Below are 24,530 nucleotides of genomic sequence, written 5' to 3' on the forward strand. Positions count from 1 at the left end.
ATGAGTCATGGATTTGCAGTAAACCATGAATCTTTCCTGCCTCACCTGAACTAATTACCCAGGGAATTAGACCCAGGACCACAGAGTGATGAATTCCAAGGTACTGTAGCAGGGGGAAGTTAATTGGTCCACAGAGGGACTCCCTAGACTTTATTAGCACCAAGTTCTAACCATTAGGCTGACCATACTCAGCTTTCTTAAAGAGTTCATATATATCCTTCAACACACATTTTTCTACTATCAATGCTATTTATCCAAATAACCTTAAATAGAGTTTGGATCAGCGAAACAGGATTGAAACGGTCTTCCTTTGATGTTGCATATTCTGTAAATAAAAAATAACCAATAGCCTTCCAGAATGTTTAGCTACCCGTCCCCTTGAACCAAGAAAAATTAAGAAAAGAAGCAGTAAGTCAACAGATATATTAGAAAGAGAGCAAAAATAGACGTGAAGGGGACTTTCTGGAGTGAAGGAGCATAGACAAAAGGAGTTAACATTTTCTTAACTGGACTCTGCCACTTTTCCATCTTGACATGTTCACATCTATTCTCTTTGATGTGAATTAGATGAATTAGATCTAATTCAAGTTTAACCATGACAGTCACATTCCTCAGTACTAAATCACCTGGAGAGCTGTTAAAACACAGACAACTGCTAACCCATGTCCAGAGTTCCTGATTTGCTAGGTCTGGGATGGGGAATGTGATTTGTATCTCTAACAAATTCTAAGCTGATGCTAATATTACTGGTCCAGAACCATACTTTGAGAACCACTGACCTGGAGAAAAACTTTAATTTTGTGAAGCCTCAGTTTAATCCTTTGTAAAATAATAACCAATTTCCAGATTGTTGTAAATACTGCAAAATATTCCAGGCAAGTGCTAGTTATTATTTTAATTTAAAGGAAAAAGCAAGAGACTGGGAATCAGGAAACCCCCTGGTCACAGATCTACCAGAAGGCAGCTAGTCATATAACCTCAGTAGGCATGTTTTCTCATTTATAAAATGTATTAATTCATGCAACTAAAACATATTGAATGCCTGATGTATACCTGACATTTGCCAGGTATTAAAAGTATGGTAGAAAACAAATCCTGATTCTACACATTTAGAATTATGATTATGTTTTGGATGATCCCTCAGTTGTCTTCCAGCTCTAAAATTTTGTGACTTTATAATAGTAAAGTTAGCTTTTTCCTAATCTTCAATCACTTTGTTCTTCAATAATTGGACTTGAAATGTTTATGAGATACCAAGGAAAAGTTAGGTGCTACTATTGGGTGAGTAGGCTAAAACACATTCACGTATTATTCAAGTAATTTCATGTATTGACTGTCAGCCTTACCTATCAATAAAAAGAAAAGTTTAAGTGTGTGGACTAAATGGTAAAACCAACAATGAAGACAATAACCAGAACAGACATCTAAGACCCATATTCGCCAATGATGTCATGCCAACTCTATCTTTGTTTATTGAGTAAATATTTGTTGAGCATCTATTATTTAGCAAGCACTATGCTACAATAAAGGGTTGGAAGTGTGAATAAAATAGGCATTGTCTCTGCTATTAATGACCTCACATTCAAGTGAGGTCAGTCAATGAAAAGTTAATTCCTTTCATTAATTAATCAATTGTCATTGTGAGAGCCACTAGATATTAGATCTACAAGGCATTAGAAAATATACAAGGAAAGATGCTCTACATCACTAATCATCAGAAAAGTGCAAATCAAAACTACAGTGAGATATCACCTCACACCTGTCTGAATGGCTAATATCAAAAACACAAGAAACAACAGGTGTTGGTGAGGATGTAGAGAAAAAGGAACCCTTATGCACTATTGGTGGGAATGCAAACTGTTGCAGCCACTGTGAAAAACAGTATGGAGGCTCCTCAAAAAATTAAAAATAGAATTACCATATGATCCACTACTGGATATTTACCCAAAGAATACAAAAGCATAATTCATAAAGATATATGCATTCCTACATTTACTGAAGCACTATTTATAATAGCTAAATTATGAAGCAGCCCAAGAGCTCATCGATAGATGGATGGATAAAGATGTGGTATGTACACACACACACACACACACACACACACACACACACTGGAATATTACTCAGCTATAAAAAAAAAATGAAATTTGGCCATTTGCAACAACATGGATGGATCTAGAGAGTACAATGCTAAATGAAATAAGCCAGGCAGAGAAAGACAAATACCATATGATTTCACTCATAAGTGGAATTTAAGAAGCAAAACACAAGAACAAAGGGAAAAAAAGATAAAAAACAAACAAACAAACAAAACCACAGACTCTTAACTATAGAGAATAAACTGATGATTACCAGAGGGGAGGTGAATGGAGTGAGGGAAGCAGGGAGGAGATGGGTAAACTAGGTGAAGGGGATTAAGAGGCCTTCATTTTGATCAGCACTGAGTAATGTATAGAAGTGTTGAATCACTGTATTGTACACCTGAAACTAATAGAACACTGTATGTTAACTACGCTAGAATATTTTTTTAAAAAGAAAAGAAAATGTACAGAGACTTGACTCATTCTAGGATATCCAGGAAGCCTTAGACAAGTCACTTCACTTCTCTAATCCTCAGGTTTTTTACTTGTAAAATCGGGAATAATAGAATATACCCTACTGAGATTTAGATAATGATTATTGGAGGTTTGAGATAATTTATGTCAAATTCCTAGCATAGTACTTAGCACACAATATAATAGGTAGTTATGATGGCTCATTAACTAACTGCAAGATTATCCATGCAAATAGAGAATTTCAAAGGTCAAGATCAAATTTTAAATTCTAAAGAATTCGTCAGTAATACCATTAACTTAATTCACTAGTTATTTTTAAAAGATGAAATATAAATTACATAAATTCTAAATATGGTATCATGTATAAGTAAGTCTTTATAACTCTTTTTCTATATGCAATGTAGGAACCAAAGAGAGTGTATCTTGATTCAACTTAATGGGTGAATCAATCAATTACCAACACCCAGAATTTTTCTTGCAACTAAAGTAAAAGTCTCCTCATTTCGTCCAGCTACTTGAAAAGAATTGGAAAATATGAGTCTGGAAACCAAGCCAACCAAAGTTCTAATAAGCCAGAGTGGACTTTTGGAATGCATCAGCATTCTGGTGCTTTTCAATCTAAGGATGAATTTGGAACTAGCTGAAGAAATGTAATCAGCATCTTCTCAAAGAAAGAGGTGGACTTAATTGAAAGCTGAGATTTGTATGCCCTAATAGAGTCTCTGGAATTATCACCCTTAGAACAGACAATAACAAGATACCACAAAACAAACCTGTCCATACAACCTGTACACAAGGACACTCAGAGTCATGCAGAAGTAAAGAAATGAGTATCTACTTCATATTTCTAAACTTGAAAAATGGGGTACTGAGTCCCAGATTAATTCCCCAGATTAAATTAGGATTCATAAACTATGAGATAAATTGACTCTGTCTACACATTTTAAAGAGAACTCCCCAAAAAAAGAATGCTCATTCACTATGAAGGTAAAAAAAATCTATAAGCACTTAATGCAAAATGCAAATGAGGAGGGGTATAATGTAGGAAATCTAAAGGAGGAGAAGAGCATTTCAGTGGAAGTCTTTAAAGTGGGGCTTAAGTTAAAACATCTGTTAAGATTAAACATTCAGATGGTCTTATTCTAACATACATAATTCTCTTCCATATGAATCTTAACATCATCCTTAAACTATACTCCAACTCTCTCCCAATTCATATTATACTCCCTATATATCTTAAATTCTACCCTAGATGTGTTTCTCACCTCATTCTTCCACCTTCTCATAGCTGGATTCCATTCCATTGAAACCACCTCACCAAGATCACCGGTGACCTCCAAGTTGCTAATCTATGTAATCTTTTTAGCTTTTACTTGACCTCTCAGTAACATATGAAACTTCAACACCCAAAAATCTATACTCTTCTCCCCCAAGCAACCTGTTTCCTTGCCTTCTGTGATGGAGACACTGTGGTTTTCCTCCATCATTTATGTGACTGTTCCTTCTCAGTCACCTTTATCCATTTTCCCCTTCTGTCCATTGCTCACAGGCTGGACCTCTTCAGGGTTTTGTTCTGGGCTTTTACTATTGTCCACTTCCACACACACATACAACCTGGGGGATTTCACCCACTCCCATGACATTAGTAATCTAATGTCTTTGACTCCTTTGTCCATAAACCCTGGCCAAGTATAAGTTTTGGACTCCAGGCCTATCCACCTAATCATCTATGAAAACTCTCCATTTGGGTAGTCCATAATCACCCAACACTGACATGCCCAGATTTGGCCTCTGTAGCCTCCCCTCCTTCACCTCAAGTCTTCCCCTCAAATGTTTCCCAGCTCGATGGACTATGCCTCCAGGCAGTCAGTTGCTGAGGCCAGACACCTGGCAATGTTCCCCCCTACCAAGCATCAGACTGCTTCCAACTCTAACGGCACCTTGGTACTAACCACCACTGTCTTCTGGCAGAATTACTGTTGAAACCTCCTTACTAGCTCCTCTGTCTCCACTGGTTCCCCCTCTAATCATTTTCTCTGCACTGCAGCCGGAACCATCTTTTTAGAAGCACTCTCTCATTACATAATTTCTGTTTAAAAATCATCCAAACACTCCCCATAGCACAGTTTAAAAAACATAAACACCAGAATACAGCTTAAAGGTGCTTTTTTGATCTGGTTCCTGCCAAATCCACCAATCTCATCTCTAGCTCTGTCCTCTGTCCTCCCCTCTGCCCATCCCCACTCCACAATTCAACCATGCTGAAATGCTTCCATTGCTCAGAACTGCCACATTGTCTTTTTTTTTCTTTAAGTTTATATATGTATTTTGAGAGAGAGAGAGAGAAAACACAAGCAGGAAAGGGTCAGAGAGAAAGAGAGAGAGAGAGAGAGAGAGAGAGAGAGAGAGACATGAAGTTTGAACTCATGAACTATGAGAAAATGACCTGAGCTGAGATCACGAGTTGGAAACTTAACTGAGCCACCCAGGTGCCCCAGAACTGCCACATATTCTAATGCGTCTGTGCCCAATCTCTCCCCCATCTCTTATAAGTCCTATTCATATTTAGGGCTTGAGCTAGTTGCATCTTCCAGGAAGCCCTCCTTGATTCCACCTACCTAAGTTTAGATTAGGTGTCCATCTTAAAACCTCCCCCCCACCAAAAGCATCGTGTCCTCCCCCGGGGTAGTATTCCCCACACTCTTCTCTGTCCTTCAGCAGACCATCAGCTGCCTGAGGGCAATGAGCATGTCATTCTGTTTCAACCCACCAACTAGTACAGTGCCTGGCACAACACTAAATGTTACTTGAATGAATACACATCTGGTCTCATTTAAATAATCAGTGGGAGCTGAATAATGCAACTGATATGATGTAGGGCAGGAATCTCCATGCCTTCCCAAACATATCACAGAAAGAAGTCAGCCATCAAACCTTGTCAGCTACCACCTTAATTATCAGCTAATACCTTCTTACAACTGTTTGACAACCAACTCAACTCAAATTCAAACTAGAATGTGATAGGGTAATATTGGGGCTTTCCACAGAGCGGATCCTCAACAAATGTTTGAAAGGAGACATCAGTCAGATGCTTACTTTGATCAAAGTAAAGAGAGGAATACAAATGTAAGACAATGTGGCTTCATAAGCCTGTTCACGTCCCTGTATCAGGCTGACTCTCACATCATACTTTAAGGTGTGACCCGGTTCGAAATCTGTGGAGGGTACAGAGCTGAAGAGGCCATCTGTTTGCAACAGAGAATACTTTAGGAATGGGAACCCAGGTGTTAACTGTCAAGCAGAGACTGATCTCTGCCTTCCTTGTTTCACCCCTCCATCCCTTGGCTCTCAACGTCTCCCTCATCTACTCCCTCCCTCCTCTCTCTTCAGGCTCAGTCCCCAACCCACCATCATCAGGTGCCAGGCCCCCCTACACTCACACACCATGGCAGCTATCACCAGGACACTCCTTTAGGCTTCGGGTCAGCTCTCCTCCCAGCCCCACCCCTATCCACACCAAAAGTTTGTCTCTGTTTGAGGTACAAAATATTTAACAGAGATCTAAATATAAACACTATCTTCCCCATTGAGCAATGAGTAAGAAAGAGTAAAAAAAAAAAATGTATAAAAATGGCTGGGACTGGAATCAGTCTCCCGCTTATAAAAGAAAAATTCCCCTTCAGTTTTCACCATTTTCATTGTTCCGTCTAGTTCCAGGGCCTCCCACCAAATGCTGACGACTGACTGCCGGCTTCAACCCCTGCCACATCAGCAGGGAAGGAGCCGGGCAGCATTTGCTATTTGCATCAGTTTCTAGGAATGTGTTTCAAGTTATCAGTTTACTCTGCAGAGATGTTTTTCTTTTCAGTTTATAAACGTGTGACTGAAATTATATTTCTCTAGTTCTTCAAAACTAGCTGAGCATTTTTTTTGCTAAAAGAGAAATTATGGTGGCACTTCCAAAAAAGGTTTTCCGATTTGAACTACCGATTTGACTGTGGAGTCCTCCTTGTAAACACCCTCCTAAAACTGACCAGACACCCTTTCAAATTCCTTCACTCCAAGATACTTCAAAAATTCAAAGTTATCTCCCCCGTCAATGCCTTTAATTAGAATAAAAGAAAGGGTCTATTACAGCTTTGGTTGTTCTCTTGTATTTCCATTAACCTGTTGGTTTTTAAGTTTCCAGGCTGCAACCAGTTTAAGAACATTCAATCCCTTTTGTTTATAGAGGTTGCTGATGGAGTTAACTTAGGAGGAATTCTTCCCTAAAGCACAGCCAAAAAAAAAAAAAAAAAAAAAAAAAAAAACAAGTTAGGGGAAAGAAGGGGGCAGGGGGGCGGGGTGTGGAGAGAAAGGAACTGCTGCCCACTCACTTCTGTTTGGCGCCAATGAAATTGACCTAAAGATGGCTCTTTCGAGTTGACTTCTGGAAGCCCAAGACACTCTGAGTGGCACCAGACGGCCTCATGGGGGTGCGGGGCAAGCACAGTACAGTCCCAGACCTATGGCCTTTCCTCTGGGCCCGCAATGACATCTCAGGAGGGTTGGGAAAAGGGCCATCCACTGAAGCTGACTGCACCCAATCAGTATTCCACAATCTCCGACTTCTCAATGAGGCCTTTCACGCTCCTTGCTTCAGGGTCAAGGTTGCAACTCCTCCTCCCACTGCTGGAGAGCAGAGTGAGTGGGATGGGGCCAAAAGGGGAGAAGGAGGTTGGGTGTTGAGGAGAGAGTTAATATCCACATTGATGAGAGCGCAACTTGGAATGTTACCAGAAAAGACTGCCCTATCCCAAAGTCGAATTGGAAGCCTCTCTAGATGGGCTAGGCATTTTCCCCAAGGTGTGGAGGGGAGGGGAGGAAGGCACGAAGGTGCTTAGGCATTGCCTGTAAGTAGGGTCAGTGAACGCGCATCAGGGTTCAGAGGCATTGGTGGACTCAGTGGAGAGTTATCCGAGTCCAGGCTCCCCCTGGAGCTGGTAAATCTGGACAAGATGTCTGTGGAGAAGAGGAGGTGGAGAATGGAAACTGAAGCGGAGGGGACAAATTCTCCACTGCAACCTCAGAAACGAGAGACCCCATAAGACAGTCATCCATTGCAGTCATTTTGCAGGGCCAGATGATCTCTGAAGCCTCAGCCGAGAATCGGCCTCAGCAGAGGGAAGCGAGGAGGTCGAAGGATTTCCCCAATAGCCGTCTAGTCTAGCGTGCGCAGAGCACATCCTCCCCCATCACTCGTTGCCACGCTGCCCCTAGCGTGCTCCCCCCACCTTCCGGACACCAGGCGTCCTGGGACTCCAACCCAACCCTGCACAGACAGAAACCCCTTCTCACCCTATCCCGGGGCCAGAAGAGAGAGAGAGCGTTACTGATGAAAAAGCGGGCGCACACACGCCCCAAAACTGGAGAGGGGGTTGCGGGAGGGAGCAGGAGGAGGGGGCGGGGGCGGGGGCGGGCGGCCTCCCCTGCGCCACGCTGTCGAATCCCCACTCCCTCCTCCCTAACTTCCTCCGCGCCCGACCGGCCCCCTCCACCCTGCGGGTGGCCCTCAGGGCACAAGGTGAAGCAGGGCTGGACAGCTCCTACTTTGATCTCCGGGCTCCCGTCCCCTCTACAGCTGCCCGGTGCCCGGAGATCGGCAAATGTGCCCACGTCGGTGTCTGCAGAGCGCTCCGACGTGTCCAAAAGTGTTTCCAAACTTGGAAAGGGCGGGGAAGAGAGGGGGGATGGGGAGGGCGGAGGTATGCAGACAGCGAGTCAGAGTTTCCCCCTTGAAAGCCTCAAAAGTGTCCACGTCCTCAAAAAGAATGGAACCAATTTAAGAAGCCAGCCCCGTGGCCACGTCCCTCCCCCCTTCGCTCCCTCCTCTGCGCCCCCGCAGTCTCCTCCCAGCTGTGGCTGCCCGGGCCCCCAGCCCCAGCCTTCCGATTGGTGGAGGCGCTTTTGGAGGCACCCTCGGGCCAGGGAAACTTTGGCCGTATAAATAGGGCAGATCCGGGCTTTATTATTTTAGCACCAAGGCGGCAGGAGGTTACAGCTAAGTTGGAGGTACTGGCCACGACTGCATGCCTGCGCCCGCCAGGTGATACCTCCGCCGGTGACCCAGGGGCTCTGCGACACAAGGAGTCTGCATGTCTAAGTGGTAGACATGCTCAGCTTTGTGGATACGCGGACTTTGTTGCTGCTTGCAGTAACTTCGTGCCTAGCAACATGCCAATGTAAGTGCCTTCGGCTTGCTTGGGGCAAACGGGGAAGAAAGGTTAGATGGGTGGGCACCCTGGTCGGAAGAAAGAAAACCTGGTACAGCTTGGAGGCAAGGCTCCCTGGCATGTGGAGAACCACCGGCATGGATGAAAACATGGAAATTATTTTAGAAAATGAAAACATAAAAGGCTCAACTCTCTCCAAAAGTTAGGGAACTTTTCTCTCAACTGAAAGTGAGTCTTAATTTGATCTGGGTCCTCTGATTAGTGAAGCTCAAAAAGCAGAAAGTCTTTTTCCTTAGGATGAGACATTAACAGGCCCCATAACTGCACTGATGCCCACCATGTAAAATCTGAGGCCTGCTTTAGAAAGCCCTTTAATTTCGTAATATAAAACTCACCCCACTATGTAAATCTGGACTTTGGGCTTTTCTCTTCTGGGCGGTTTAAGGCTTGCCTGGATGAGGATGATAACTATGAGGCGCCCTCTGGAGGGAGGACAAGGAAAGCACAGAGGACCAGGCATTATGCTAATGGCATCCCCATGAGAGACTCTATGGGTTTACATATAGAGGTGACCTGCGTTTCTGATTGAAGCCATTCCCAGTAGGTAGTCAGTGTATCCTGGGAAGGAAAATGGATGTTCCTTGGAATGGATACACTCTGAAGAGTAAGATTAGCTTCTCCACGTATTATCTGGTCATGGAAATGGTAACTTTATTTAATTAAAATATGTTCTACCTTTTGTTGAGCCTGAGAGTTACCTCTTTAACGTGTCCTCAGTGACAATCAGACACTCTGACCATAGCAAGTTGAGAAATATCAACACTGAGCTGAAACTCAAGAGACCGCGTTTTTTCCAATGACTTTGCCACTAATTTACCACGTGACCTCAGGCAAGTCAAACTGAGCCTTCTCTAAAATGCAGAATGGAGATTAGATGGACTCCAAGGCCACCTTCCAGACATAGGTTTTATGACCAGACTTCTATGTCAAGATAGAATGGAGAAAAGCAATCTGTTTTTGTCTTGAAAATGGCTGTCCAGATACCAGACAAAGATACTGACTTGATGGGGTATGAGGGGTGTCTGGCCACACCCAACACTCCAGAAGGTTTGCTCCACCCACATGCCACGGTGTCTACCATTGCATCATTGTTGGTTCACTTTTGTATGTGTGTTTTCTCCCTTTGTCCACTTTTAGTATACACACTGTGGATACTAAGGAATAATTGTATTGAAGAAATTCATATTACCAATTTTTTTTTTTATGAGATCTGAGGATGGGGGAAAGAGTTGGCTCCTAAAGAAATAATGAAAACAGACCTAGGAAAGTTTGAAGGTACAAAAGGCAACTCATCTCTGACCAACAGCCAACTACAGTCTGGAATAAAAGTTACCAAACACACATTTCTTCAAAATGGCTCAGTCTGAGTAATTAAAAGGCAAATTTCCAAAATCATAAGGACTTCTGTTAATCAAGTTTAGGCCTAATTATTCTTCCTACTGATGGATACAATGAAGTAAACATATCATTTTCCTAATTTAAAAGTAATTCTTATAAATTGCCCTTAAATGTCAGTGCTGGATGTGGTCCACCCTCCTGAATTGTGACTGTTGTAACAGATGTTCTCACTCCAAATGACACACTTCTTGGCCACCTAATTAAAGCAATTTTTAGGGGTGATTCATCTTGTTGCCAGCTTGGCCACCCTTACATCCTGTGTTAACCTATAATTTTTATACCATAGGAGAGGAATTCAGTCTTTAAGGACTTACAGCAATTATGGCAAAGGGGGGCGATATTACTTTAGTATGTTTTTCCCATTATTTCTCAAGATCTTTAATCCACAGTTTTTCCATTTATACAGAGCAATTCCTTCCCAGGGACAAAAGTGATACATATTGGCAAAATGACCTTACCTAATTTAAGTGAACCAATTTAAAGCAAAATTTCAGATGTCCAAATGACTCCATTTTCATAGTGACTAATTTGCAAATTAGACCTTTTGAAAAAGGACCTTAAGAATGATATAAATTCAGTGAAATACTAAGTAAATTTTGTTTTAAATAAAGTCTGTTTCGATAACATAGTTCCCTAAATTTTCCCTTTTTTAGATTTTTACATATCAAAAACTATCTAAACCATAAATTATTTCCTCATCAATGTACCCGTCTTACTCACATTCAGTGATTTACCTATGCAGTTTACTAACTTAATTACTACTCATTATAAATATCCTTCAGACACATTAATATTTAACAGCATTTATAAAATAGTAAATAATTAACAATTTAATTCAAAATATATTTACATATTAATATTGCAAACAAATACACTGCTGACCCCTGCCATACTTTTGACCTGCATAATTTCCAAGGCATTAGAATATTCTTAATAAAAAAGAAAAAACACTTGATCCTTTAATTGGATTAGTCAATTTTATAGACTAATATACCTATTTGTTAAGCACTGCTATGGATCGATGAAATGATTCTAATAATTATGTCCCTCTTTTTCTCTTTTCTCTACAGCTTTAGAAGAGGTGAGTAAAAAAATTTTTAGAATTTATATATATATAAATATATATATATATATATATATATATATATATATATATATACACACATACACACACACACACACACATACTGAGATTACTGTGGTCACACTAATGTCTTCTCTGGGGAAGGAAGAGGAGGCTACATTGGTGTTGAACAACCTGGATTCCCAAGGAAATCATCAAGAGTTGTGGTAGTCAAACTTTTGTGGCTGCCTCGAAGGCATCCACCCCAATGTCCAAAATGGGCGGTGCTACTGAATAAGACCACCCTTATAAGAACACTCCTAAGAAACAGAATAAATAATCTAGTGGAAGTTTGGGTTTTAAGCATCTGCTACTACAAAGCAGGAGACTTCACAGAACTAAAGAATCTTTGTTATTCCCTTGGAATCATTTGCAAGACTATTACGAACAAATTCTTAGCTCGTGAATTGAATTTGAGGCATAATTACAGATAAGTATAAATTTTGGTTCTGAACATATTTTATTTAATTTATTGGTAAAATTTAAAATCAAACTTTGAAATATTTAAATAATGGTACGCACAGTGTATATACTCTGTAGATATATTTGTATACTACACAGAACTGGGAGCCATTTTTAAAAACACTAATGCGGTTTTCCCCCTAATAATTTCTTACTTATTCTTTTCTAGGCAACTGCAAGAAAGGTAAGAGTCTCATATTTTCCATAATATCTGAAATGATCAGAAAGAACTTCTAATTTAACTAAATTTATAGTAGACTACAGAAGGAAAATACTTTGTCAAGATTTTGCCCACATGAATATGCATTAGCTAAACCATAAAATAAAGTATCTTTGATGTTAAAGATAACCAAGCTTTATTATCTTCCAGAATTATCTCTAATTACACTGATATTATACAAACTGGTGATTTACATACTAAAGGAAAAAAAGACTTGTTTTAATTCTGGAGATGGAATAAGTATTATGTTAATTATAGGTAGTAAATGCAAGTTTATTTTAGAGGGCTTTGACTATATAAATATACTGTTAACGATGTAACAAAATGGTAATTTTATCCACAGAAATCATATTTCTAAAAATAGTAGTTATAATATTGGCGTAGTGACTGGAGACTATAGCCTGTAGTCTCCCAGTTTAAAAACATCCCATGTCATTATAATAAAAACAAAATACTTTTTCTATTGTATTATGCCACTTTTATAGCTACTTTCTAATAATATTGTGTTTAGATCAGTCTTACTAATTATTGTCAAGAATGCTTGCTCGTTCACTGTTAATTGCTTAGACATTTATTATTGTGCTGTTTGTATCTTCCTTGTAGGGCCCAACTGGAGATAGAGGACCACGTGGAGAAAGGGTGTGTAATTTTTGAACTATTAAAAAGCTTTGAACCATATTTGAATAACTACATGTTAGAAACTACAGGAAACTTTCACAGTTTATAAGAACACTATATTTCTTATATCTGGTGGGGCATCCAGATATTTGCACCACCTTTTAAGCAGATAATGTCCTACAGAAAAGGTGAATGAGCATTATTGTATATATATCAATAATTTTTTTTAGATCAAGACTATCCTTTTAGAAAGCAAAACTATTATAAGCAGCCATATTCTTTGCACGGTCTTTCTTTGTTTTCAGTTGACCTGTCCAACTCCTGTATAATGGAAATGTATCTACCTACCACCATACATCCTCTCTTTTCACATGTTTTGTTTGCTTTTCAAGCAAGATCTCTTACGTAGTCTGGTAATAGAAGTGAAACATCAGTCAACAACATGTTTCTGTGTAAATTCATAAATGTGCAAGTTAGGCTTACTATTTATTCATGATATTCTTAGATCTCCCTGCTATACTTATTTGGCATGTATAACTACATGCTTTTGCATTATATAACACGTTTGCCAGTGTATAAATACCTACATCTTATATGTGTTGGGAAGTACAGACTAAAATGTATTCCACTCAATGTGTTAGAAGTAGCAATATGTCGGTAAATTATCTTAACAATGTAAATAGTGTTAATGGTAAGAAATCTGCAGGATTTTCTATCCTGTGATAAAGTGACTTTATTAATTGTGATATCAATTAATCTACTGTTCATACATAATATATCAAAACAATTGAATAAGTTCATCAGTCTGAAACTGACAATCAGTATACATGGTACATCGCTGTGCACTCTCTTCCATATGAAGTTTATAGAATTCTAAATTGTAGCTGTAATTTCCATCTTTATTTGAATACTGGAGCTCCATTATGAATTAATATTCAAATCCTGAGATAGCCCTCTTCCAGAGGAACTACTCTGTCTTGTGTCTTCTTTGTGTGCCAGTCAGTAAACCTCCTTCTAAGAAAGACCCATGTCATAAGTGAATTCCAATTAGTGACAAACAAATATGGCGTATTACATTTCCTTACCACTTGCACGTTGAAAGAGCTGAACAGCTGATCTTACCACATGTGTTCTTAGGTCTTCTTTTATATGTATAGATTTCTAAGGGATCTGTCTAACCCTGACCTAATTCACTTTTTACAAAACAGGGTCCACCAGGCCCACCAGGCAGAGATGGTGACGACGGTATCCCAGGCCCTCCTGGCCCACCTGGTCCTCCTGGCCCCCCTGGTCTTGGCGGGGTAAGGTGTCTTAAGCACTGCTAACTTTTAGCTAACTTTAGTTCTGTTATACCTCTATTGGAAGAAGGTCCATTGTGGAAGTTATTTTTTAGCAGTTAAGGGAGAGTCTACTATTTGAATATTAGTACATTTTATTTCATTTCTTTGGTTTCTTCATTCAAGATTTTGCTTTGCCTGTTCTCTTTGTGAGCCCTTGTCAATTACAGGACTGGTCTTTGTGTTCACTGAAGGTAGCTGCAGTCCTCACAACTATTATTTAATTTGGGGATTTAATATCTTTCATCAGTAGGGCACAAATAAGAGGTGTTGCATTATTAAAGAGTTTGATTAGATTGAATTATAAGTGAAATCCCTGATCTTCAGCAATTTCACAAACATCCTACTCTTTTTATTCTCCTTGGCTTGAAGTCTGCTGAACCAACATTCAAAGTAGTTTTAGGTTTAATTTGCTTGAAACTAATTTAAGAAAAGTACATTTCCCTTTTTCATTAATATCTTCCTTTAGCTTTATGTCTTTAACAATGGTATGAGTGCCAAATGGCCTCACTGCAGGAAGGAAAACATATTTGCTTAATTGGTTAGCACTATGAATCAGAAGCCTGATTCTAATACCCAACTGTATGCCAGTAAAATAAGACCTTTCTCCCCCAAAAGATCTTATTATGATTGCTTATCTACTGAGTGCATTAAAAAGCACCTTCTTTAATAGATCTACTACTATAAGAGAGATCTTTAACAGTAAAGTTATTACTGTGAACTATTTTTTAAAAGTTTAATCTTCCAAGGGGCATTTTAATTTAATTTTCCTCTAAACTTGAAAACTCGTTTTTGAAACTCAAGCATGAAAAAGGTCTCTTAGTCACTTTGGGTAGTTCTGGAGGAGCTGGCAAACAGGTGAAAATACAAAGGTGACCTCTTGTTCTCTGTGTAATTTATCAGGGATCCCCAGTGGCTTAAAGTGTAGAAGGCTCCCCTTTCTCAGTGTAGAGGTTTTAGGGGGTGGGAACAGGGGAGGGGTGATGGACAGGGAGGGAAAGGGTTTGGAAAATAAGGTAGGGAAGCTTCCCACTTCAAACCAGTGTGGACTAAATTTTTTTTAACTTGTATTTTTTTCCTCACTTTTTAGGAACTTCATTCAATATGGAATTATAAACTAACAACTATATAAAAATATTGCTCCCTTTTAAACAATAATGTAAAAATCTTCACAAGTAGAATGAGAAAGTGAACTATAGGGCAGGTATTTACAATGTATATAATTTTTTTTTTCCTCTCTAGAACTTTGCGGCTCAGTATGACCCTGGAAAAGGAGTTGGCCTTGGCCCTGGACCAATGGTATGCTTATCTCTTTTTATCTTATTTTTTTTTAAATTTTTTTTTCAACGTTTATTTATTTTTGGGACAGAGAGAGACAGAGCATGAACGGGGGAGGGGCAGAGAGAGAGGGAGACACAGAATCAGAAACAGTCTCCAGGCTCTGAGCCATCAGCCCAGAGCCTGACGCGGGGCTCAAACTCACGGACCGCGAAATTGTGACCTGGCTGAAGTCGGACGCTTAACCGACTGCGCCACCCAGGCGCCCCATATCTCTTTTTATCTTAACCAAAACAAAAATAATTTGTTTTTCATGTTAAAAATGTCACATTGCCATTTCCTTAGCTCCCGAGGTTGACACTTAATACTTAGATCAGATAAAAGCAGCAATTCCTTTTGTATTCAAATGTATAATAATCTGAGCCTAGATTCAGGGTTCACTTTTCTCTACAAACATGTTTCCAATGTGTAAATAATCTCTGGACATAGTAACCATAACTTAGATAAATCAATTTAATTCAAAAGAGTGATCATTCTGATTAATTTTTTTACATCCTTTGACCTTGCTCAGAATTTTAAGCAACCCGTAGAGGCACGGACCTATTAAGTTCTATAAACTTGCTGGAAAGGAGCAACAAGTTCTAGTCCATCCTGTTTGTTCTATAGCAAGAGAGTTTAAGCCCTTTCCCTTTAAGGCCATGGAAGTGGTTAATGGCAGAATTAGAATGTCTGATAATCAACGACATCATGTCTCATGTATCTAGTACTTGAATGAAACATCAATTTATTCAACAATATTTATCAGATGCCTTCAATGAGCCCCAAACTGTATTACGCACTAGGGATGCAACAATGAATATGACAGAATCTCTCCCTCCCTCAAGGAGTTAACAATACAGGAAATGTTTCTTTTTATACCTTTCAATAAAAATACCCTTTTTAGTCTATTAACTATAAACCAATATAGAAGAGAATTTGAGTGCAATTTAGCATTCATATCACTCAGCACACATAGTTAGCAACATATCCATAATTTGAGTAACATCTAGAAAAGCGTCTATATGATTATGATGATGATGGTCTATCTCTAACAAGTGAACCTTCCAACAAGCATTAGTGAGATGTGTTAGCAAAAGGATGATATGAGCATGCAAAATATATACTAGTATGTATAAAATAAAGGAAAAAATTGCTGGAACTAAAAATATTAAGTTGATTAAACACTGCAGTTTAAAGTTAACATGGTCTTTAAAATATAAATTTTACCTGGACGATGCATTCGGTGCTCTATTTTCAAAAGAAGATGTTTGGCTGGACCTAATGGTCCGTAATAAGCTAATACACTATAAGGGCAAGATAATATTTTCTGTAAATTAAAACTCTCACTTGAGGAGTAATGTGCCTTTAATTGATGATTTCCAATTTCCTGCTTTGTCCTGGTAATTTAAAACATCCATATGTGAAATGAAGAAGTAGAGATTTTCCTTGGCTTTGTTTATATTGGATATTTGAAATTAGCCATTTTAGCTAATGCTGGACATTAGTCAGTTTTAAAGCAGTACCTATGTCTCAAGAAGAATCTAAAGGGGAAAAAAGTAAAACACTAATAAAAAGAAAAGCCTGCATAAGCCCAGAAAATTAATATGGATTTCAGATTCCCCTGACTTTGGAACCTTCTCTGGGGGGCATAAAACAGTGTGTTTTACTTTTAAATATCAGTGAAATATAATTTAAGCTTTCACATCCACACAGTTACAGACATATGTAATCAACAGATATGTGGCTCACAAATAAGAAGATAGGCAGCAATAAAGTATTAAAATAATTTTCCATGTTGGAAAATCAATAACTATAAAACCCCACAGGGTTCTTCTCTGAATTAATGAGTAATCATGGTCCGTCTCACAGCCCCCGCAAAATAAACTACCTTTTATGTAAATGAAATTGTTGCAAATACGCAGAAAAATGAATAAATATAATTAAAAATTCATGGCGTCAAAAAAAATTATTTTTAACGTATACCTAAACAATCATTTTGATTGAAAAGTGACAGTTTCTTTTAATGTAGAAGCAATTTCTAAAAGCAAACAATTCTTATAATTAAGATGATGTGCTTTTTAATAAAATCCGTATTATTTCACCCTAGGCATTCATGCAGTGGGGCAGACTTTCCTGTAGAGCCCCCATCGTTGATGTGTCACGAATAAATTGCCCTAGACTTGTCTATGCAATATTTTCAGCGTGAAGGAGCTGGCCCCTACAGGAGAGCTTGCCCAGGCATTCATTACTGCACCGGGGAGTCAAGAATGTGGAGCTAGCTCCCAAACTAGTAATGCTGCTTGACTCTACTTGTGTGCTGCAGAATGAAGAACAAAAACAACAATCTGCCATTATTGTGGGCCACAGTTTCAGGAATAATATTAGATCCTTCCAGGAGGATGTTTCAGTAATATTTTCTTTTTCCTTCACCCCTCACTACATCCCCTTTTGTTTGACGTTTTCATCGGTCACCAACAGCCCTTAAAGGAGCTATAAGGCTCTATAAGGAACCTCCCTCTAATCATTAAGAAGGACTTTTAATCCCTTTCAATTTATGCCTCTTGTGCCAATAAGCATATCAATTTCCTAGCTGGATATGACATGCAGAAGTGACATATGATCGAGGGAATCCAAATGGAAAGGCTTCGCCAGCCGCATAGAAGGCGGTCGTGTATTCTATACTGTGCAGAGACGGATCCGCTTCATGGCATTAGAACCACCTCAATATGCCCAATTGTGTGTGACTGTCAGGAACCGGTAGTCACCCATCCAACTGGGTTCTGATGATCTGGGTTAGGAGAAGTAGTGAGAGCAAAGGCAGAGAAATCGTGGAGGAAACGTGGGTCCTTAAGAGCTTCTTTGGGAGAAACAAAAACTATGAAATAAAACCAGGATAGTTCTCTTCATCTGTCCATCACAAAATGTCTATGGCAATATATACTATCCTATCTAACCCAAACCAAAGCCATGAGAACTTGTCAGTGCTAACTATGTTTTTCCTCTTCACAGGGTTTGATGGGACCTAGAGGGCCTCCTGGTGCATCTGGAGCTCCTGTAAGTACTGGAAGCTAGTAATCTCTCTTGGGCAAAAAGACAGAATTAAACAAAGGTGCGGAGCATGACATCTCTGTTTTCTTTTAGGGTCCTCAAGGTTTCCAAGGACCTGCTGGTGAGCCTGGTGAGCCTGGTCAAACTGTGAGTACATTTTCCCCCTTTGTGGTAAAGATTTTTTTTTCAAGAAGTTTATTGATGTAACCTTGACGAAATGATTGGTCTCTTCTTAGGGTCCTGCGGGTGCTCGTGGTCCACCTGGGCCTCCTGGCAAGGCTGGTGAGGATGTAAGTATTTTTACTCATGAGCACTCGCAAAATGCCATTTAAATACTGCCTCAACAAGAATTTCTGGATTCAAATGAAGTATTTTGCCAAAAGCTGAATATGCCTGATATAACTCTCCCCATCTGGAAAACATTACTTTAATGAAATCTTAATTTGTTTGTATTTAAGGGAATTAGTTGTTAATTAAATATATATTTGGACCCACATTTTTATATGATGCCTTTTCCGCCTATTTTAAAAACCAAGATGTTCCAACCTCCATCTGATGGCTTAGCAAGAAAAGCAGCTAACCTAACTATGATGTTTTCATGTTTTAGGGTCACCCTGGAAAACCTGGACGACCTGGTGAGAGAGGAGTTGTTGGACCACAGGTAAGATTTATTAGCCCAGTGTATACAGTCCAGACATCAAAAGCATCTCACATATAAGACAGTTGGTAAAACTGGAATCAGTCTAAATGGCCACATAGATGTTTGAACGCATGCACCACTCACTGAAGGCATCTGACAAATCAAGGAGCCTAGTTAAGGATGCATACAGTTTTTATTAATGTAAATAATGTCGTCTTAATGATAGCAAGCATACTATAAACTAAATCATGTTTTGTACAAATACCATAGTATTAGTTACTCAAATTAGAGCAAGTTAATTTGCTGATCTGTGCTTTAAAAATATCCCAGCCATTGATTCCAAGCTTGAACTTCCATGAGAAGAAGTACTTTGGAGGGAAGAAATCATTGTTTTTTAATTGAGAACGAAAACATTTACCTTCTTCTGTGTTTCTTTTTAAGGGTGCTCGTGGTTTCCCTGGGACTCCTGGACTTCCCGGCTTCAAGGGCATTAGGGTGAGCACATTCTTGACCTGGAGGAAAGAAAATGTTGATTATTTTTAGGAAAAACCTCAACTATATTTAAACTCCTGGGTGACACATACTTGCTTCCAAATTCCTGGAATTCACCAGAGTGAAGAGAGTGAGAGAAGAGGTCAGATGGCTGGGAAGTACAGTGGGGTATAGTTTTTTCAGTCTGTCTGCAGCTTCCAAGAAATGAGGATCCCTACAGAGAAAATTGTGTAAAAGGCATATGACTTAAGAGGTGTTTATAACCATCTGAAGATCATAAAATGATTAAAGATGGAAAGAATGTGAGAGATCAGCTAGTTCTATATCCTTCCCTTTCAAGCACAGGGAGGTTTAGCGACTTACCTGGGGAAACGGAGCAAGTTTGCTGGGCCCTGGACACATTGTACTGAAGCGGTCACCAGATTCACCCAGGAGGTTTGGATTTGAGCAAGCACTATAACGAAACGGAATTTTTATAATAAGAATTTGCATTTCAGGGACACAATGGTCTGGATGGATTGAAGGGACAGCCTGGTGCTCCAGGTGTGAAGGTAAGTACCAAACCAGAAGCATTGTTTTTAAAACAATTGACTGTAATTCCCCATCACCATCAGAAAGTATATTTTTATTGAAGACTACTCATATTCCAAAGAGTATCTTATTTCCCCCTCAGTACTTCAGAGCCCTTAATGGTGAGGATACAGGATTCTGTGACAAAAGGCCAATTATTAATAATATTTATTTAATTTAATATCTATTAAACAGTTGAGATAAAAGTGTCAATAGTTTCTTCCTCCATTTCCTCTCCTCCTGTAATTTCACCCGACCTCTGCAGCCAAAATAAAAGTAAATAAACATAAAATCAGATATTAGAACGCCATGTTATTTTAAACTGTAAATTCTCCTTTGCCATGCACAAATTAGATAGGTACATTCATGTCACAATCCACTTTTCAACCTCTTTCCTGTGATTTATCTGTGCACACTCAAAAAATTTTTAATTAGGTAATTAAAGTCTCAGAAGTGTGTTATCTCTTGGCTAGGCTCTTCTCTGACAGCGCTTTCAACTATAAAATGTTCTCTCTCCTATTAAGGAGATAATGTGATATTAAAGTGAATACCAACGTAATTACAAATTAATGAGTGACGAATACTAGCGGGACCAGAAATGAACGTGAATATGGAGAGTCTGCTCTAACTTTCCAGCTGCCACACAAATGGATAAGGTCAAACTCATTCTCCCTAGGGCCTAATGTAATAGCTCAGACTACTAGTCTCAGCATCATCAAATGTTAGAGCCACAGCGAGCTTTGGAGACCCCCTCACTTTGCAGATGAGGGAAACTGAGGCTTAGAGAGAATGAATGGCTCACCCAGAGTCACACATCCAGTAGTTAGAAGGCCTTAGGCTAAAATCCTTACCTCTCATTTGCGCTTATTCCCAAAGAATACACTTCGCCTAGAATCCTAGAAATGAAGAATCCTTAAAGGGCCTCTCAAACCTGTGTCTTCTATATCTTCATCAGATTATTTAGAAAGAAAGTTTCTTTACATGTACCATTTTATTAAATTACTGCTCCCCCTCCCATCGTGCTTTTTACTCAAGAATATAGGTTGGAAATAAATAAGATAGCTCTGAAAAATATTATGAAGCTTTAAATTTCCATGCATATTTTACAAAAAGGAAAATATTCAGTGTTTAAAATAACTTTAGGGACGCCTGGGTGGTTCAGTCAGTTAAGCGTCGGACTCTTGATTTCAGCTTAGGTCATGATCCTGTGGTTTATGGGTTCGAGCCCCATGTCGGGCTCTACACTGACACTGTGGAACCTGCTTGGGATTCTCTCTCTCCCTCTATCTGCCTTCCCCTCCCCCACCAAAGTAAATAAATAAAATTAAATTAAAAAAATAACTTTAAAGAGGGTAAATATGATTCTATTGAAAGCAGTTTATCCTCTGCCATCTCTTTTTATGATATTATTCCTGGTAAATAGGCCTAGTCGAAATGATATCCAAAGTCTAAGGAGAAATATTAGAGCTAGGGTAAATAACCCTCAAGTAACCACATGTCCCTAGTACTGTGATATTTGGTATTGTCTAAATAAAAACATAAATTTTAGAAATGTAAAAAAATTTATGTGATCGGCATAATTGAGAAGCAGTCTACATGTTTCAAAATATATAAATGGTTCAAATTAAAATAAGAGGGTAAAAATTACCCGATCAGAAAAAAAAAAAATAATCAATACCTATAATGAACAAAATCCCAATCCTTCTTTTCCATGTAGGGTGAACCTGGTGCCCCTGGTGAAAATGGAACTCCAGGTCAAACAGTAAGTTATTGATTACTTGATTGTAAATCTAAATGTGTACACTCTTTGCAAGCTGGAACTTCTTTAATGTTTTTGCTAATTACCATTTCCCTCGGCATTGTATTCTTTGATATTTTTCTAATAACTTTCTGCATACTTAATTGAAATCCATTACCTTTTAGTTGGAATTAGAACAAGACCTAGTTATTTCTAGTGGATTCTTACGCATGTTGGAAATTGGACGAAGCAAATTATGCCTGTGACATTTTTTAAATTAGCATTCTGGATTTCATTGAAAGTATTTCTGCTTCTAGGGAGCTCGTGGGCTTCCTGGTGAGAGAGGACGTGTCGGTGCCCCTGGCCCAGCTGTGAGTATTTCCAATTTTGTCCCTTTTTATCCTTTTAAATAGTCTTCTAACAACTGCTGTTTAACTTTTCCTCTTGACTTTTTCTCCTTATTTTCTTCATAGGGTGCCCGTGGAAGTGATGGAAGTGTGGGTCCTGTGGGTCCTGCTGTAAGTTTTGACACTGAAGAATTTGGAAGGGGTTGAGAGTGTGGGATGGGAACTATCTTCTTTATTAATTTGTAAAATGACACCATTTTAGACCCCTTACCAAATGTTCTAGGAGGTCTTTTGGAAGTTCTCTTTATAAGTACTAGTATCCCTAGGGCTTTTCATTGATGCACAAAGTAAAATCTACCTCACCTTGGATACCTTGAATGTCTTCCCTTTGATATTAATGACAACAGACTAGCTGTCACTTTTCTCTTTGCCGGTAGGAACCAGCCACTCTGAGCCACTTCAATCTTCTAGCCTCATTGTATTGTTAATTTACTGGGAGGAAGTTTCTTACCATATTCTACTTTGATTTCAGGGTCCCATTGGGTCTGCTGGCCCTCCAGGCTTCCCAGGTGCTCCTGGCCCCAAGGTAAAAACACTGGTGACCATTGTCATTACCTTGATAAACTTCTTACTGTGATGTGAAAGACACAGACTGTGTTTGCAGATAGGTAATTACAGAACAGGTAACTTAATGAGTCACCTTTCCAAATGGATATAGAATGGCTACTTTTCTCACTCCAAGCATGAAATAGATCATGTCTCTATACTTGAGCCCAAGAACATAGATATAAAAGCCAACATGGAGGTTTATTTTATGGGACCCCTCTGAAATAGACTCCCAAACTAGTCAGGACTGACTAGCTGAGAAACAGTCTCCACCGCAGAGAGACAGAGGTAGGTGAAGATGATAGCCAAGATGGGAGAACTAGACCAGGAAAACAGGAACCCAAATCCAAATCTGTGGTACCAAACCAGGTAAGGGAAATGATTGCGGTTCTGAAGAAAGTTCATGAAACTTGGTGTCCTAAAAATGGAGATCCGCTGTTTTCATTATTCGCAGACTAATGCCTCAGTGTCATTCCTTCTTTTAGGGTGAACTTGGACCCGTCGGTAATCCTGGTCCTGCTGGTCCCGCGGGTCCCCGTGGTGAAATGGGTCTTCCAGGTGTTTCTGGCCCTGTCGGACCTCCTGTAAGTAGTCATTGTCATTAACCTCAGGGAGTGGAAGAAAGCCCAAAGAGTGAAGGTGGGGTCAGAGAAGAACGGAAATACTCCTATTAACTGATATCCTTCTCCCTTCTTTTTCTTCGTAGGGTAACCCTGGAGCCAACGGCCTGACTGGTGCGAAGGGTGCTGCTGTGAGTATATGGCTATTACGTGCTGCTCTGCTTTTAAAGGCACTTTAAAGAGCACCACCTCATCTGCCAATCATCTTATGATGGGTCACCCTGCATTCTCTTCACAGGGCTTGCCCGGTGTTGCTGGGGCACCTGGCCTCCCTGGACCCCGTGGTATTCCCGGCCCTGTTGGTGCTGCTGGCGCTACTGGTGCCAGAGGACTCGTTGTAAGTGATCGTGGCCACAGCTTCCATCATCCTGAAATACTAGCTCTGCTGTCATCTTGTCACCATCTAGACTTCCTCTTGTGGATTTATCGTTTTTATGTTTCCTTTTCTTAGCATTTTTAGTTTGCATTTCTTCTATGAGTGCATGTACATGTATGTTCTGTATGTCCATCTGTCTCTCTCTCTCTCTGTCACACACACACACACACCCTCCCGCTATCCTAGAACATTACCCAAAGGTCAGTGAGGTACATTTCTATTATCAGCCTTGTCCTTTCAACTAAGCCATTCCCCTATGAGCTGTTCCAATATGAATTGGGCACATTTCTTACAGAACCTGAACTTCTCTTTACCTTGATCCGTGAACATTCCAAGATGCTTGTCTGTAAAAGAGTTGTGACAAATGTTTGTCATTTGACCACTGTTTTGTAATGAACCCTAGGGTGAACCTGGTCCAGCTGGTTCCAAAGGAGAGAGTGGCAACAAGGGTGAGCCCGTAAGTAGTTCTATAATTACAATTTGATGGGTTTGTTACTTTTTCAATCCAAAAAGTAATACTTCTGCTTTTTTTAAAAAGTTATTATTTTTTCTCTGGGTGGATTTGACATAAAAATGATTTTTTTTCTACTCCCTCCTCTTGTGCTTTTTCCATGAAACAGGGCTCTGCTGGTCCTCAAGGTCCTCCTGGTCCCAGTGGTGAAGAAGGAAAGAGAGGCCCCAATGGTGAAGCTGGATCCGCTGGCCCCTCTGGGCCTCCTGGGCTGAGAGTAGGTTCCAGATGCTCTTGACACCCAGGCACACCAACCAGAGGGCTAGAACACCCTTTCATT

The 24,530-nt window shown here is 39.6% G+C and overlaps 1 protein-coding gene across 1 annotated transcript in view; it reads left to right on the top strand.

Moving 5' to 3' along the window:
* The first annotated feature begins 8,535 nt into the window (after positions 1–8,535).
* The window catches only part of COL1A2 (collagen type I alpha 2 chain), a 36,154-nt gene continuing 20,159 nt past the window's right edge, over positions 8,536–24,530 (top strand). Inside the window, exons 1-21 of the mRNA XM_003982764.6 lie at positions 8,536–8,776; positions 11,296–11,306; positions 11,980–11,994; positions 12,634–12,669; positions 13,857–13,949; positions 15,228–15,284; positions 18,312–18,356; positions 18,444–18,497; positions 18,587–18,640; positions 18,958–19,011; positions 19,432–19,485; positions 19,980–20,033; positions 21,770–21,814; positions 22,108–22,161; positions 22,264–22,308; positions 22,670–22,723; positions 23,229–23,327; positions 23,450–23,494; positions 23,602–23,700; positions 24,143–24,196; positions 24,360–24,467. Of these exons, the coding sequence (XP_003982813.1) occupies positions 8,707–8,776; positions 11,296–11,306; positions 11,980–11,994; positions 12,634–12,669; positions 13,857–13,949; positions 15,228–15,284; positions 18,312–18,356; positions 18,444–18,497; positions 18,587–18,640; positions 18,958–19,011; positions 19,432–19,485; positions 19,980–20,033; positions 21,770–21,814; positions 22,108–22,161; positions 22,264–22,308; positions 22,670–22,723; positions 23,229–23,327; positions 23,450–23,494; positions 23,602–23,700; positions 24,143–24,196; positions 24,360–24,467 (1,200 nt within the window). The 5' untranslated portion in view covers positions 8,536–8,706. The remainder of the gene's footprint in view (positions 8,777–11,295; positions 11,307–11,979; positions 11,995–12,633; positions 12,670–13,856; positions 13,950–15,227; positions 15,285–18,311; positions 18,357–18,443; positions 18,498–18,586; positions 18,641–18,957; positions 19,012–19,431; positions 19,486–19,979; positions 20,034–21,769; positions 21,815–22,107; positions 22,162–22,263; positions 22,309–22,669; positions 22,724–23,228; positions 23,328–23,449; positions 23,495–23,601; positions 23,701–24,142; positions 24,197–24,359; positions 24,468–24,530) is intronic.

Source organism: Felis catus, chromosome A2 (assembly GCF_018350175.1).
Source record: "Felis catus isolate Fca126 chromosome A2, F.catus_Fca126_mat1.0, whole genome shotgun sequence".
Classification (NCBI taxonomy): Eukaryota; Metazoa; Chordata; class Mammalia; order Carnivora; family Felidae; genus Felis; species Felis catus.